At 49.6% G+C, this 14,100-nt stretch overlaps 6 protein-coding genes across 6 annotated transcripts; 3 read left to right on the top strand and 3 right to left on the bottom strand.

Annotated features, from left to right (window-relative positions):
* Positions 1-175: 175 nt before the first annotated feature.
* N7468_005253 (uncharacterized protein) lies at positions 176-670 on the bottom strand (the record flags this gene model as incomplete). The annotated part of the gene is made up of 1 exon (XM_058474550.1): positions 176-670. One exon carries the CDS (start codon positions 668-670, stop codon positions 176-178), a length of 495 nt encoding a protein of 164 aa, XP_058330290.1.
* Positions 671-3,535: 2,865 nt separating this feature from the next.
* On the top strand, positions 3,536-3,876 carry N7468_005254 (uncharacterized protein; the record flags this gene model as incomplete). Its single annotated transcript, XM_058474551.1, is given in 3 exon segments — positions 3,536-3,638; positions 3,652-3,758; positions 3,775-3,876. The coding sequence occupies 3 exon segments, from the start codon at positions 3,536-3,538 to the stop codon at positions 3,874-3,876; spliced, it is 312 nt and encodes a 103-aa protein (XP_058330291.1).
* Positions 3,877-4,648: 772 nt separating this feature from the next.
* Positions 4,649-5,353, bottom strand: N7468_005255 (uncharacterized protein; the record flags this gene model as incomplete). The annotated part of the gene is made up of 1 exon (XM_058474552.1): positions 4,649-5,353. The coding sequence occupies one exon, from the start codon at positions 5,351-5,353 to the stop codon at positions 4,649-4,651; it is 705 nt and encodes a 234-aa protein (XP_058330292.1).
* Positions 5,354-6,217: 864 nt separating this feature from the next.
* Positions 6,218-7,239, top strand: N7468_005256 (DUF1769 domain-containing protein; the record flags this gene model as incomplete). Its single annotated transcript, XM_058474553.1, has 3 exons — positions 6,218-6,377; positions 6,428-6,934; positions 7,019-7,239. 3 exons carry the CDS (start codon positions 6,218-6,220, stop codon positions 7,237-7,239), a joined length of 888 nt encoding a protein of 295 aa, XP_058330293.1.
* Positions 7,240-7,633: 394 nt separating this feature from the next.
* N7468_005257 (C-terminal binding protein) lies at positions 7,634-8,861 on the top strand (the record flags this gene model as incomplete). Its single annotated transcript, XM_058474554.1, has 4 exons — positions 7,634-7,684; positions 7,735-7,946; positions 7,999-8,081; positions 8,143-8,861. 4 exons carry the CDS (start codon positions 7,634-7,636, stop codon positions 8,859-8,861), a joined length of 1,065 nt encoding a protein of 354 aa, XP_058330294.1.
* Positions 8,862-8,971: 110 nt separating this feature from the next.
* lysB (homoisocitrate dehydrogenase lysB) lies at positions 8,972-10,267 on the bottom strand (the record flags this gene model as incomplete). The annotated part of the gene is made up of 4 exons (XM_058474555.1): positions 8,972-9,815; positions 9,893-10,062; positions 10,133-10,173; positions 10,237-10,267. 4 exons carry the CDS (start codon positions 10,265-10,267, stop codon positions 8,972-8,974), a joined length of 1,086 nt encoding a protein of 361 aa, XP_058330295.1.
* Between the last annotated feature and the right edge of the window lie 3,833 nt (positions 10,268-14,100).

Genomic DNA, 14,100 nt, shown 5'->3' on the forward strand with positions numbered 1-14,100 from the left:
TAGTCGAGGGAAACATGCGAATTCAATACGAGTACATCATCAACCTCTCGATTAGATCGGTTGCTGGAAAATCCAAAGGCGAGACACTGAAAAGTCGTCTGAGCAATGTAGATAGAAAACAAAACTGAGCGCATCGACGCATAGTCACCATGGTCTTCAATGGCTGACTGAGAAGCTAGATATCAGAGCCGCTGTTGGTAGAGCCCGCGCTGGCAGAGGTCGTCTGATCAGAGGCCGTATCATTGGAACCGGCATTGGTAGAAGAGCCTGCGGTGGTGGAGCCTGCGGTGGTGGAGCCTGCGATGGTAGAGGCCGTGTTGGTCGACGCCGCGTTATTAGAGCTCGCACTGGTAGAAGAGGTCCCGCTAGCAGAGCCCGTGTTGGCAAAGCTTGAAGCATTCAAATTGATGAAGCGAGTAGTGGCGTTAGAGTCGGTGGCCGCAGCGTCGTCGACTCCAGGTCCATCAGTCGCCAGTGCAGGGTTGAAGCGGTGGACGCCAGAGAACCGGTTAAGAACATGAAGACGACGGGTCACATTGCCGTTCGCGTAGTGCAATCGAGAGCTCGCAGTTTGTTGGTTCAGATTTTGCAACTCCATCCATGCAACCCAGCTCCGCGGGTTTTCAAGGTGGCCAGAGAGGGTGCGGTTGCTGAGGGCGAAACGAGCCATGTCACGGCACCCGATGACAATATGGCCGGTCTGTCCGCAGCCATCACAGGGCTAGAGTCATAAAAAGTTAGTGATGATGAAAGTCCCCATGTCGAGGATACTTACAAAGTTGTAAAGTGGCCTAAGGGCGGGGTGCTGGACAGTAGGATGAGAGACAATAGAATTATGGAGGATTTCTATACGCCGGCCTTGAGGCGGATGAACCGGGGGACCCTGAATCGCGGATAGACGATTCCGTCGCGCAGCCTGGTTCCGGTTGGCAGACCTGGCAGCACCGGCAAGAAAGAAATCAATGTTAGGGGTCTTGGGATAGAAGCTGGTTAATACGATCTCGACGTTGCCAGATGCTGGTACATGGAAAGACGCATGTGGGGATGCTCGTTATAAAGACGCGTACTAACAGGATTCCGGTGGACAGGACCCTGGTTGACGGGATTCTGGTTGACGGGGTTCTGGTTGACGGGGTTCTGGTTGACAGGCGTCTGATTGACAGGCGTCTGATTGACAGGAGTCTGACTGACAGGAGTCTGATTGACAGGAGTCTGACTGACAGGAGTCTGATTGACAGGAATCTGGCCGACGGGAGGCCGGTTGGCAGGATATTGATTATCCATGACTTCGGTGGTCGTTCGACGTGGATGGGAAAGAAGAAGAAAGAGTAAACAAACCCAGAGGAGAGAAGTTATGGGAGAGGCGTAGCAGAAGGTAAAAGACACTTGATAAGCGAGAGAAAGAAACCCATGCGCAGGCCGGCCTTCCAGGCTAAAAGGTCTCTAGCAACCTTCTTTGCGCTCAAGCCAAGGCCAGAAGATTGCTAGACATAGCTTTTCCTCATACCTCGTATTCACTACCATAATACGATCAATTAATTCCTCCGGACTGCAGTATTGCTCTGTTGCCTGACTAGAATTTCTTTCCCTCTGTGATAATTTCTCTGCTACCATTTACGTCCATACTGCTCTAGCCAATGAGTTATCCCGATGCTTGACTATTAGGCAGCATTTGAGGGAGATACGCCAGGAATTTTCCGAGTTTTTTCCACATTGTCGGTCTGATAATGGGGCCTCTTCGGATACAGCGTTGCCCACATTGTATGAGTTTGTTCACCTGTGCTATCAATGCAGACATTGTGTAGAGCATGCTGCGATGACTAGTAGTAAGCAGTCTATTGACTACAGTCAGATTGGTCACCCTGCCTACTTACACACTTACGCTTCTCACTCCTCGCCAGAAGACAGTTAAGAGCATATAAGTAGCTAATATATAATATATCAATTACCGGTACATACGACCATAGGGTGTGGAGAACAGGTCTTCCCGTCCGCTCAGCCGTACTTAAGCCATATAAAGAACGTAGCCAATTCTTTGAGAGCCCTGAGTCCTAAAACAGTCTCGCGATTTGCCTTTAGGTGAGTGTGGGTGATATGGGTGAGAGAAGGGTGAAAATACCCGCTCTCGTGCGTGTGCTCCTACTGGTAGCGATAAATAGCCTACAAGGCGCCCCTGCCAGTCTGCCATCTCTTTCTCATTGTTATCTAGCATGAGGATGCTGCCAGAGGCGATATGACAGAAGCTTGACGAGGTGAACGCACGTGCCTTGTCACATGGTTTCACCCGCGATTATCAGGTTGCTAAGTATTAGGAAACACACGGACCACTAGTTGAAGGCAGCCGTTCGTTCAATTCTATATTTAGATATATGTATCAGTTTGAGCACACCATTCAACCCAGAAGCTACAGCAGAGTGTCCATCCGGGTAAAGATGGCCCAGGCTGTATTAGAGTTCGATGAGGCGTCATAGGGCTTTCGTAGCCGTGTGGAGCCATATTTTACCAGGTCATTTTCTAAAGGGCACAGTTTTACCGAGATTCGAAGTAGGCGCGGGCTGCGCAAATCCTTACTCAAGTTTGGTCTTCTCTTAAAACAGGAAAATGGCTGAGAATACGCATCCTACAGCGATTTGACAAGGATAAACTCCTAAAATCAGGGACTGCGGATAGATAGGATATGCAAACCCTGGTACAACACGGATCTTTTGAAATATACCCCGCATGCGCACGGCTTCATTGAGTCACATTATTGGTAGTAAATTTTGGCCCCTCTTATCCTGTCCCATTGATTTGAAGGTTGCGTGCATTTATAACATAATAAAAGTATGTAACGTTGATTTGATCTCTCATAAATCCTTCGAAATCAGGGCAAAGAAGGAGAGTAAAATACACTCATACCCTGCACATGAGATATTAGGATAACATAGAGATCCACCCGATTCGCGTTATAGAGGATTGATCTGGGAGTTCTGCTAGACGAGGCTGAATTTAATCGCGATACCCTCAAATTCTGATTAAAACTGTGGGAAATGTTCCTATCAAAATAGAGCTTCGGGACAAAACTGGGAAAACCTCCCCAGGATCCTAACCGGATACTAGCCCTACGCTCCAGGTTCTTAGGGGCTTATCTGGGTCAGGGGCTAAAATCCCTCACCGATTTAGGACTAAGGCTCGCAGGCACTCCTCGAAGTAAATACCGCACTGAGATGCATACTGTGCTTTGAATTATTCTTCTATATCAGCACAATCAGGCCAGCGACCGTGTGCAAGCTATAAATACCTTAGCCTTTCGCAAGCTATATCGTCGAAACAATGACATCAAGGAACCTCAATCGTACCAGCCGCGATATAGTATTAAGCGAATACAGCTCAGACCTCGCTAAAAACGCATTACACCCAGTCCGCTATCTCATCTTCGACAAGAAATTTGGACAAGATATATTCTATGAGATTCATCAACAAGTTGATCTAGAGGTACTTAAACGTGCCTTGAATCGATATACCAAAGAACGTGGCAATACAATTCACTATCAAAATGATGTCCTCAAAGTTTGGCCACGCAAGTCTGACCCTCAGTGTCTATCTGTTGACACTGAGCAATCTGAGTCGTGCCTGGGAGCTTGAGATCTTTGCGGACGGTATGTGTAAGAGTTACCCAACAGCTACCCCCCAATGGTAACGGTGATGTGGGCTGCGCTGAGCTCACCACTTTGCGCCGGAGTTTCGAGTTGAATGACGTTGGGAGCTGTATCTTCACGGTTTATTCATCAACAGACTGTGCAGATGATACCGACAAACTCTTACGATGCTGGCGAGCAAGAAGAGTGTATTCTGCCTGACTATACTTGGAGTTCGTCTGATGCCACCGGGTGCTAGAGCGTGACGTGCTAAGCCATCCTACTGCCTAAATGTTTGATTTGGCAACAAGATATTATGAATGGCTTTATTTGCTTATTTTGCTTATCATGTATTTAAGATAAACTGATTGATGATTTCTTTTAGTACTTGAGTTCTTGCTGGCCTTTTTTTCTTATTCACCTTTCCTCGTTCTGTTTTTTTTTTTGACCGGTGCTCTTGGATCAGTGGGCGAGCATACGCTGCTTTGCATGAGCTATTTATCTGCGATTAGTATATATCATTCTTTTCGAATAATCAACAGTCATATATACAAAGTACTCGATTTTGAGCAAGAACTTGTGGCTACAACATTAACCCATCAAATTGCTTTGTATGAGTCGACGGTTAGTAGGTTAAGGGCGATAACTACTATGATCCAATCAGAATTGGCAGTGTAGGATACGTAACCATGGATATATGTATTTGACGGGTTATGCACAAAGACTTTTGTTCCCTATTGTACTTTGAATACATTCACGCGTACCTTTTGAAGCAGACAAGAACACGATATGCGAGGATCAACTCGAAAATCGAAAGTACAAAATATATTCGGAGACGCAAGAAATAAATTGACAATCTCTATTCAACAGGGCGCTTATATGGTATCTGAAATATCACAGCAAAGAAAAGTCACAACACCGCAAACTTGGAGCCTTGAAAGGAATATTAGTGCTCAGATATACGGCGTTCCTTTCGGGGCAACGGTGTCGGTGGTAGAAAAATTGTCCGAATCTTTATGGGCTGGGCGCGCCTATTCAGGGTACTCCTTATCATGACCAGGCTTGCCAAACAAAGCTCCAAATAGCTGGAAGATGTTGTTCGCTCTCCAGACCATAGTGTAGCCGACCACGATACCGGTGATGACCATCTCGTCTCGGAAGGCAGGGTCATTAGCTCGGGGGCCCATCAACTCGACCTTGCCGATCTTCTTCAGACCCCACAGGTTGGCGGTGAATTTAGCCAGGGGAACCTGGTTCTCATCGACACAAACGAAGTCCCACTTGGTGAGACCACAGTCCCCGGACCAGGTGACGACTTTTGGCTTGCCATTCTCGGCAAGGGCTGCAGAGCGATGAGTGTACGAAGTGTGGAACCGGCGCTGTGCCACGAGCTGATCCTTGCGTCCATGGCAGGTGTAGCTGGAGTCGATGCTGATATTGTTCACCATACCGGTGCCGACGACATCGTCGTCGGACTTGCCGTCATCTTCAGTGTTGCCGTCGGAGCCATCATCGCGGCTTGCTTTGCGGAAAATGAACTTGAGTTTCGGGAAGATCTTATAGCTGATGATGTAGAGAGGCTTGTCTGGGCTACGGGTATCCGAAATGCTGGACTTGAACTTGCGCCAAGCAAAGTTCATTGCGAGTGTGACATGCTGGTGGTCACTTCCAGTGGTCTTGACGGGCTCTCCTGGCAGATTGTTTGCAGGAGCGGTTTCGTAGGTAGCAGAGGCCATTGTGGTTTTTTTGTTTTTTTGTTTTTTTTTCTTGGTTGAGGTCGAGCCTTGGTTAGACTGGGACGATAGGCAATCGGATTTTGTCTGAATGTAAATTGGATCCCAGGGGTAGGGGATCTCTTAGTATTCATGGAATACGAGAGACGACTCCATACTTCCCCATCCTGAGGCGCAGTGCTTGGCGCGGTTCCCTTCTTGGCTTCATGTGCCGCTGCGTGCTGATTCGGTGGGCATCTGAACCAACCAGCGTTTCCGCTGTTTCCTCTCAACCACATTGGCCCCAAGGCCCGCAATAACCGACCCGCCCAAGCACGCAGTTGCAAAAGCCAAAGTTAGCCTTGGCAGCCCCGGCCCGCTGGAGGTGATGTCATGGCCCCCATGCTGGAATGATAGCGGCACGAGAAGCTCAGGCTGGAGAGGCGGAGCCGAATCCTCCAGGCGACTAGCAGATTGTTCTTTCAGGTCTTCCATGGACCCTGCTTAATCTTAACTCTAAAAGCAATGTAGTGGATACCATCTCAGAAGGCGACGGGGGAAGACGGGGGGCCTCTTATTTGATTTTGATTGCTCATAATGACGGTGCGTTGGGCCCTTTCGAAACCAAAACAAGGTTTCGGAGAGAGAGAAGTCAGCATATCTCAATAATATCAGCCGCTGCGTGGTTATATTCGCTTGTGCTTTTGTCAACCTCCGGCACTTCGATATCGAATCATTTATCACGCTTCGCGCATCTCGAGGTGCGGTCACCATTGACAGTTTGCACACCTGGACTTGCACTTCGTTTGCAGCATCTCCAGATCCTGAAAGCTTGCACCCTAGCTTAGTTGATACTATACTAGGAGTATCTATTTCTCTGCACAGACCATGTCGCAACCCCAGAATCCTCCTTATCGCCTGGTTGTAGCGGCTGGGCCCGACTATGACAAGACAACACATCAGATCGTCGAGGTGAACGGCGAAACCACGTCGCTCTCGAGCGAGAAAGGCGCAGTGCAGGTTGCCGTCCACATCAAGGACTACAATGGTAAGGATGCCCACGCGTGGCATAAACGGACCCTCTAATAATAAAACCAGGCTTACCCAAATCTTGTCCGGAATCGCATCCGTACTTCGATCACGAGCTCCACAAGAGCGACACGTTGTCTATATCATTAGCGTTCAAACTCAACACCAAGGTTAACGGTAACGACCTCGTTTTTGGAAATGACTTTGACCACTCGATCAAAAGCCGCCTACCAATGGGCTTCAGCATCGCGATGAATATTGTCAAGACTGTGATCGACCCCAGCATTGACGGAGATGCTTATGCCGAGAAGCCATATCTCTACAGTCCAGGCTTGGCTACCTGGTCCCAGTTCCGCATTGGGAGCAAGGACGACAGCATTCCCGCTCCTGATACTGTGATCGAAGAAGGCGCCTCGGACCCGGCGGCGCAACGCGTTCGAGACGAAAGCAAAATGCCGGCGACTTCTAGCGAGCGAAAGAAGCATTTCCAAAGCCAACAGCATCGGGAAGCTTTCGACTTTGAGGCAGGAAGATATTATATGGCTGACTTTAGCACCGGCTACATTAACCTCAGCGGTAAGATCCCCGATTCATGAAAGCAGGCTTGAAAGGCCGTCTTCAACTAGCAGACCTGATTTGACTGACATTTTTTCCCTGTAGATCTATCCTTGAACCTGCCGGGGTTCCGGCTTCCGGTACACGGCCTGATTGATTATGGGAACCACGAGCTTCGATATGTGCTCAAAAACCGAAAAACAAATGAAGTATACTTTGTCGTCGTCTTGGTTGTCATGCCTTTCAATGAGAGCATACCGCCCGAAGCGCAAAGGGGAAAGAATCCATATGGGTTTGCCGAGGAAGAGTGGAAAGCGCGTGCGTGATACGCGTTCTCCAATTGCCATCGGATGTTTACCCTGTTTCGTCTGTACTAGAGAGTTGCTCTTTGTGATGTATGAAATATAGCGCATGCATAAGTTAGAACAATAGGAAAAGGACTAGTCAACCTGATGCAGATAAGTCTCGATCGTTAGGCTCGGCCCCCCACCCTGGAGATTCGGAGGAAGTCCGGGGAGGGGAACCAAGTTGGGGGTTGTGGGGTCGAATCAACAGGCTGAATATCCGGACTGCTAGTGCCTTGGGGTAAATGAAGGCGAAAGATGCTCCGCAAGGCGTGGGGGTCAGGCTCGCTGTCATCAGAAGAATTCCTGGTTCTTTCGCAAATCCCTTTTCTGTATTCCCTATTCCTCTCAACCCCGCGATCCACGCCGTAGCATCATGCCCGAAAAGAAGGTGTTTACAGTCGTACAGGCGGATGGACTCTATCCTGTGGGTTCCCTCCGTGCATTTGCCGCTATTTCTAGTTAACAACAGTCTAGGACGAGACTGTTGAAAATGCTATTCTGCGTGCCAATCTTCCAGAGTCTTACGAGGTCAACTATAAACAGCTGGATCTCTTCCCCACGGGCGTACCAGATGCAAAGCCATGGAGTGATATCCCCGCAGACCTAAGGGAGAAGATCGACGGAATCATGGTCCTGAAACTCCCCTTTACTGCAGAAGATCTGGCGTTGTTCCCAAGACTTAAAGTGTAGGCCTGATTTAGCGCCGCTTCTCCCAACTGCAATTAACAAATTGAGCAGGATTGTCCGGATGGGTGTTGGCTACGACCGCCTGGACCGAGTCGCTCTGGACAAGCGTGGCGTGACAGTCTGCAATGTTCCTGGTCCGTCTTCATGCTGCCTTTTATTCCCGACCACCATACTCACTACTTTTCACCTCTGCAGATTACGGCACATCTGAAATCGCCGACCACGCGCTAGCTCTTGCGCTGGCACTTCGTCGCGGCGTGCTCCTTCACCACGACCAACAGCGCGAGCCCTACTTAGCGCCATACGCCGTCGCGGAATCGCCGCTGATTGCCCGCCTTAACAATGCGACCTTTGGCATTCTCGGGCTCGGTCGTATCGGGACAGCCGCTGCGCTTCGTGCGAAGGCTTTCGGGTGGAAAGTAATCTTCTACGATCCGTACGTCCCCAGTGGCTTCGACAAAACTATCAACGTCGAGCGCGTGAAGGATATCAAGGAGCTTTTCCGCCGGAGTACCACGCTCAGCATACATTGTGCCTGTACAGGGGAAACGCGGGATATGATTGGTTGGGATCTGCTGAGCTTGATGCCTCGGGGCTCGGTCCTGGTGAACACGGGCCGTGGGGAGGTCATGAAGCTAGATGCTGTGGAGAGGGCCTTGAAAGAGGGTATTCTGTCCGGCGCTGGTTTGGACGTGTTACCCGACGAGCCGCTTCCAAAGGATAACGTGCACCCACTGATCCAGGCGTACCGCAAGAATGAGAGTTGGCTGACGGGACGCTTGGTTTTGACTTGCCACACGGCTTTCTATGCGCCGGAGAGTTTCGAGGAAATCAGGACTAAGAGCGTAGAGACCATGAGAGATGTCTTGATTGATGGCGGCAAACAAAACGTGATCCCGGTAGATGCGTGGTGATTTTAGAGGGTATAATAACATCATATATCGACTCAGATTGTAGCATAGATAATTTTTCCATGGGAATAATCCCATCACACAAAGGGCAAGTTTTATATACAAGCTATCTTCTACAGGCGCTTCAGCACATCGTTCAGAACCTCCTCGGTAGTGGCCTCGCCACCCATGTCGGGGGAGAGGAACTTAGCATCGTCCAGGTTGCCGTCGACGGCGGCGTAGATCTTGGCGGCAGCGTTCTCCTCGCCGAGGAACTCGAGCATGAGAGCAACACTGCGCAGGGTAGCAATGGGGTTGGCGATGCCCTTGCCCTCGATATCGGGGGCAGAGCCGTGGCAGGGCTCACCGATAGCGAAGCCATCGCCGACGTTGGCGCTGGGAACGAGACCCAGGCTGCCGACGAGCGCGGCGGCACCGTCCGACAGAATGTCACCGTACAGGTTAGGAGCGACAATGACATCATAGTACTCAGGCTGGCGGAACAGCTTGTAGACCATGGAGTCGACGATCTGCTCCTCCACGTGGACGGAAGAGAACTTCTGTGCGGCAAGGGCCTTGCGAGCGGTCTCACGGAAGAGACCGTCGGTCTGAGAGAGGACGTTCGACTTGTGGGTGATGGTCACCATGGGGCTGGTGCGGTTTGAGGTTCCGGGGGCTGCGGTGCGGATGTTCTGGCGACGCAGGGCAATCTCTCCGGCGATGGTGGAGATGCGCGACGAGGCGCGCTCGGAAATGCGCTTGATGGCCTCGGCGACCTTGCCCTCCGGGGTCTCCTTGGTCTGCTCCTCCTTGACATACAGGTCTTCGGTGTTCTCACGGACGATCACCAGGTCAATTGGGTTGCCGTTGCTACTGCCGGCGGTGGTCTTGACGGGACGGACGTTGGCATACAGATCGAGCTTCTTGCGAAGGGCAACAATGGGGGAGGAGTAGCCAGCGACCTTGGTGCTTGGGGAGCTGAGAGGAAGATATTTGAGTTAGTGACTTGTCACATCTAAGAAGAAGTTCAAGGCTTTATGGGTAGTTATCCATACCTGACAGCGCCGAAGAGAGCTCCATCACACTCCTTCTTGAGGATGTCGACGGTCTTGTCGGGCAGGGCGGTTCCAGTAGCTTTGAAAGTGTCGTAACCAGCCTCCAGGTCTACAAAGCTGAAGTTGAGGTTCAGAGATGAGGGGAGAGATTCAAGAATCCGTCGACCAGCCTGTTTTCAATCAATTGGTGCACTTGTCACTGGGGAAAACGTCGCAAGAAGCTCTGCGAGAAGGACATACCGGAATGACCTCTCGGCCGATGCCGTCACCGGGAATAAGTCCTACAAGGTATGGTCAGACTCATTACAAACAGAAATTCTCTCTTCCTTTTCTGTCAACCATACCAATGCGGAGAGTACGAGCAGCAGCAGCCATTGTGGTTTGTTAGAATTGCTTCCTCACATCAAGATTCGCCGTCATCGGAGCTTTTTCGATTTTGTTAACGGGGATGGATGATCGTTAATCCGGAAATACTCCGGTTCGGAGCAAAACACGCCATGAGAAGATGTCCCGAGGTCAGGACTCTCGAGCACGATAACTCTTGTATACAGCCTAGCTCCGGGCGCAAAGCTAACCTGGGCAGACATGTCACCGCAATGCAACCGAATAAACCCAAATGATTGGTCACCTTGAGTTGATCAGTGATCAGCTGGCGCGCCACCCAATTGGGACACTTGCCCGCGAGGTCGCCAGCTGCTGCTACAATCTCCGCCATGCTTGGTTTTAACCTGGTTCTTGCTTTATTTTACGAAGAGTCTTGCCTCCTTTTCTGCCTTGTCATTTGCTGAACCTTGAGTAGCAAACCACTAAGTTTCGATTTGAAAGAGCGACCCAGCTGAAGTATACACGATAAACCGCATGTGGTCGAAGTCACGATGTCCCCAGGATTGAAAAGACCTATGAAATGGACGAACAGGAGAGAACAATCATAGATCGTTTTCATAGCATATTTATTGGGCTCATAATGTCATCCCTGAGGGAATCGACCTTTGCCGGAACTTCTTAATCTCAAGATGAATCACTGGAACCTCGCCGTGGGCGATAGTTAGCCGGACACCTCTTACAACGGCAAGGCTTTCCAGCAATAAACTTGAGGCCCCTGATGAGCTCCAGTCCAGTATCTCGAGGGTTTGAAAGATGAAGTGACTCCGACGGAACTTAATCAGGTTTTCTCGCCCAATTCCACCCGTGACCTGTAAAAGTAGATTAGACAGCCACAAGTCCTTTCTAGTTAGTTATTTCCTGTCTCATTGACTAACCGCTGCCACATGATTCACATGGGGTTCCTAAGCCACAGTCCTCATTTCATGCTCCACAGACCGATTTCGAACTGGTTATAAGTATCCTCCTCCCAGATACTTTCCAAATCAAAATATGGCCGTCCATGTAACGGATGTGTACCATTACGAGTGTATGCGATTACCTCGACGCGGTAATCAAAGCCGTTGTGAAACGGAGAACGGAATCTGCACTTCGGACTGTCGGATAATCATATTCCACCAGCTCTCTCGAGCGCTCGCGGGCTTCTCTGGGCATTCTTCTGTATAGTGGTGTGTTGTGGGTGTGTTGTGGGGAGTGATAAACCCAGAAGACTGAAGGCTTCGACCGAATAAACTGCAGTGGAGTTGATAGCTCGGATACCGTCTATAACTGCCGCGACTTGGTTCCAAATCATGCACTGTGTATTATCCTTTGGTCAACTAGACAGACCAGGGTTTCAGGTTTCTTTATGGCGCTTATCGATGAGGCTATCTTGTCTTTTTAGTTCACAGCTGTCGGGCGACGAGAGGGCAGCTACGGTAAGCTGTATGGCTTGACCGTATTTGTTCTAAGCACAAGCTCTTCGATTTGCACCATAGTATAGCTTTCTTCGGTCCCCTTCTATAGGGCTGACTGTATGTTTTTCTCAATATAGGCCTGGATGTGGTCTCGATTGATCCAGGAAGCAGAATGATCAATCCGGTCCCTTCCCTGCCCGGAACAACGGCAGCAGCATGGACAATCCAGCTGACGGGCGAGTCAAGCATAGAGGATATAGAATTTGAATTGGTGGCAGACCTGGCATGACTCAGTTATTATGTAAATTTGACAACTTGATTGTTCTTGGTTTCTCAGGGCACTGTAGCAATCCAAAGTACAAACGCGTGGGCCTTGCTTATCATTGGCTCGCTTAACGAAGATCCACTTTATACGCTAGCGGAAGATCGGCGCCGGGCAAGCTCCCTCCAGCTTATAAGCAGTGGAATTCCCGCCGCAATTCTTGTTCTTCTTCCTCTTTTTTTTTTCAGCTCTCTTTGCCAATTGGCTTAGATCAAGTGTAGTATCTGTTCTTTTCAGTTTAATCTCTGAAAGTGTTCTCTTGAACACCTTATTGATTATTCTTATTTTTGGAAACCGCGACTGGCCTCTGTGCTTGCGCATGCTGGTCGCACAGTGTCATTGGGCTCACACTATCCCCTCTCGACGCGAACACCTTTTTTCATCAACTGTGTCGGCTTGTCCGATCGCTTGGAGAAGATCTGGTGTAGGAATTGTAGCAATGAGGCATGCTTTGTTGCCTGTCGCGTCTGGGCCTTTGAACTGCATGAAAATAAACAAAGTACTCTATTACGACGCGCACAAGGAGACTTCTATATCATCAGGGTGGGCATTTGGTTGCTTCAGGAAAAAGGTCTTTCATTCACCCTAGTGAGGCCTAATCGTATCCACTTCTCCCCCGGGGAAAGTATGGTACTGGATGTTTCTTTACTAGGATCTGTTGTCAGTTGCTGTAACCCCGTCACCTCAGCCGACAGCCATGGTATTATTGCGACCATGTCGGTCCCAGAGTTAAGAAAGTCGAGCCTTTTTTTTGTGATTCGCTGCCGATGTTTCTATGGAGAATAATAGCCTTCTGCCTTTTTCCTCGATAGAGATAGGCTACCATTGCCTGCAACGGCCGACAGTCCAAAGTGGCCTGCGTACTTCCCTAGAGCTTTGGCTGTCTGGAAGACCCTGTTTCAGAGTACCTGAATGTACACGGTGAGTTGGCGTACCTCTGAGGGATATCTGGAGGATGTCTGGCGTTATCGGATTCCTTCCCAGCTTTCTTCTATTCCGGAGGTCTCTGCGTCTCTACCGTTTGGGGTAGCCCAATGCTATGGGCAACCCATTCTGGAAGTATGTTTCTCTTATCCCTGAAATGAGCAACGTAGTATTGACGAGTCAACAAATTTTCTATCATGAATAGACCAACAGATAAAATACAAGCCCCGATATATGGCTAATCAAGGTCCTGGTTTCCTTCGCTAATGATGTGATCATCAGACCTTTGAACGTGCTACATACGCAACTGATGAGATCAGGGAAGATCAAGATCCGGAAGGATGCCCGATGGGTTGAACTAGTAAAGCTGGGCGGAGCCTTTGCCAGCGATGTGTAAGGAGAGAATCTTTGGCGTCTTTCCCCTACGTCTTCCGATTTTGATGGGGGAACTGCTCGAGAAGAGGCCTTGCATTGCTGCAGGTGGAAGATTCCCCCATCAGACCCATCGCAATTTACCTGTGAAATACTTTGCCCCACTGCTGACTACTGGCTTTCTAGCAGCTGGCCCCGTGTTCTTCCGCCACACAGTTGGGAATCCTTTACACCGTAGTTATATTGGAGCCTATTGACAAAGTGTATCAATTGGGAGAAACAGAAACATTCTTTGGTACAGATGCAATCGGCCGACCACGGAATTGCAGCTACCGCAACCTTGGAACGGGCGATTTGGCAGTTCTGCCTGAGGCGTTACGCCACCTTTCCGGCAAGGAGTAAACATGGTAAACATTGACCCTTCGAAGCCTAACCTGAACACCTTGGAGTTTGTCAGCGACTGCGCTCCGTAGTTAATCCAAGATTTGAATCCAGATAGACAATTATTGTTAGTCTTCGCGAGGAGTTTCGCAGCCGAGGTTTCCGTAGACCCCCACAGGCCACTTCGAGGTCGAGGAAATGAGTAAGGGAAGCTCTCAGGAGGTGGGACGAGACTCCGGTTACTCCGACAGATGGATTGATTACAGGCTAGAAAAGCGCCAGAAGACGTCTCAGGATAAAATACAATAGTTTACCATGGATCAAACGTCCCCTGAAAGGAGAGGGGCAAGGCTCATGCGTTTCACCCCATTGGATGCGCTAATCGTCACTAGCGTCACCGGGTTTCCTTGATCGACCCCAGTGTTCACCAC

Source organism: Penicillium chermesinum, assembly GCF_028974085.1.
Source record: "Penicillium chermesinum strain IBT 19713 chromosome Unknown utg000004l:1.0-3345178.0:1.0-3348027.0, whole genome shotgun sequence".
Lineage (NCBI taxonomy): Eukaryota > Fungi > Ascomycota > Eurotiomycetes > Eurotiales > Aspergillaceae > Penicillium > Penicillium chermesinum.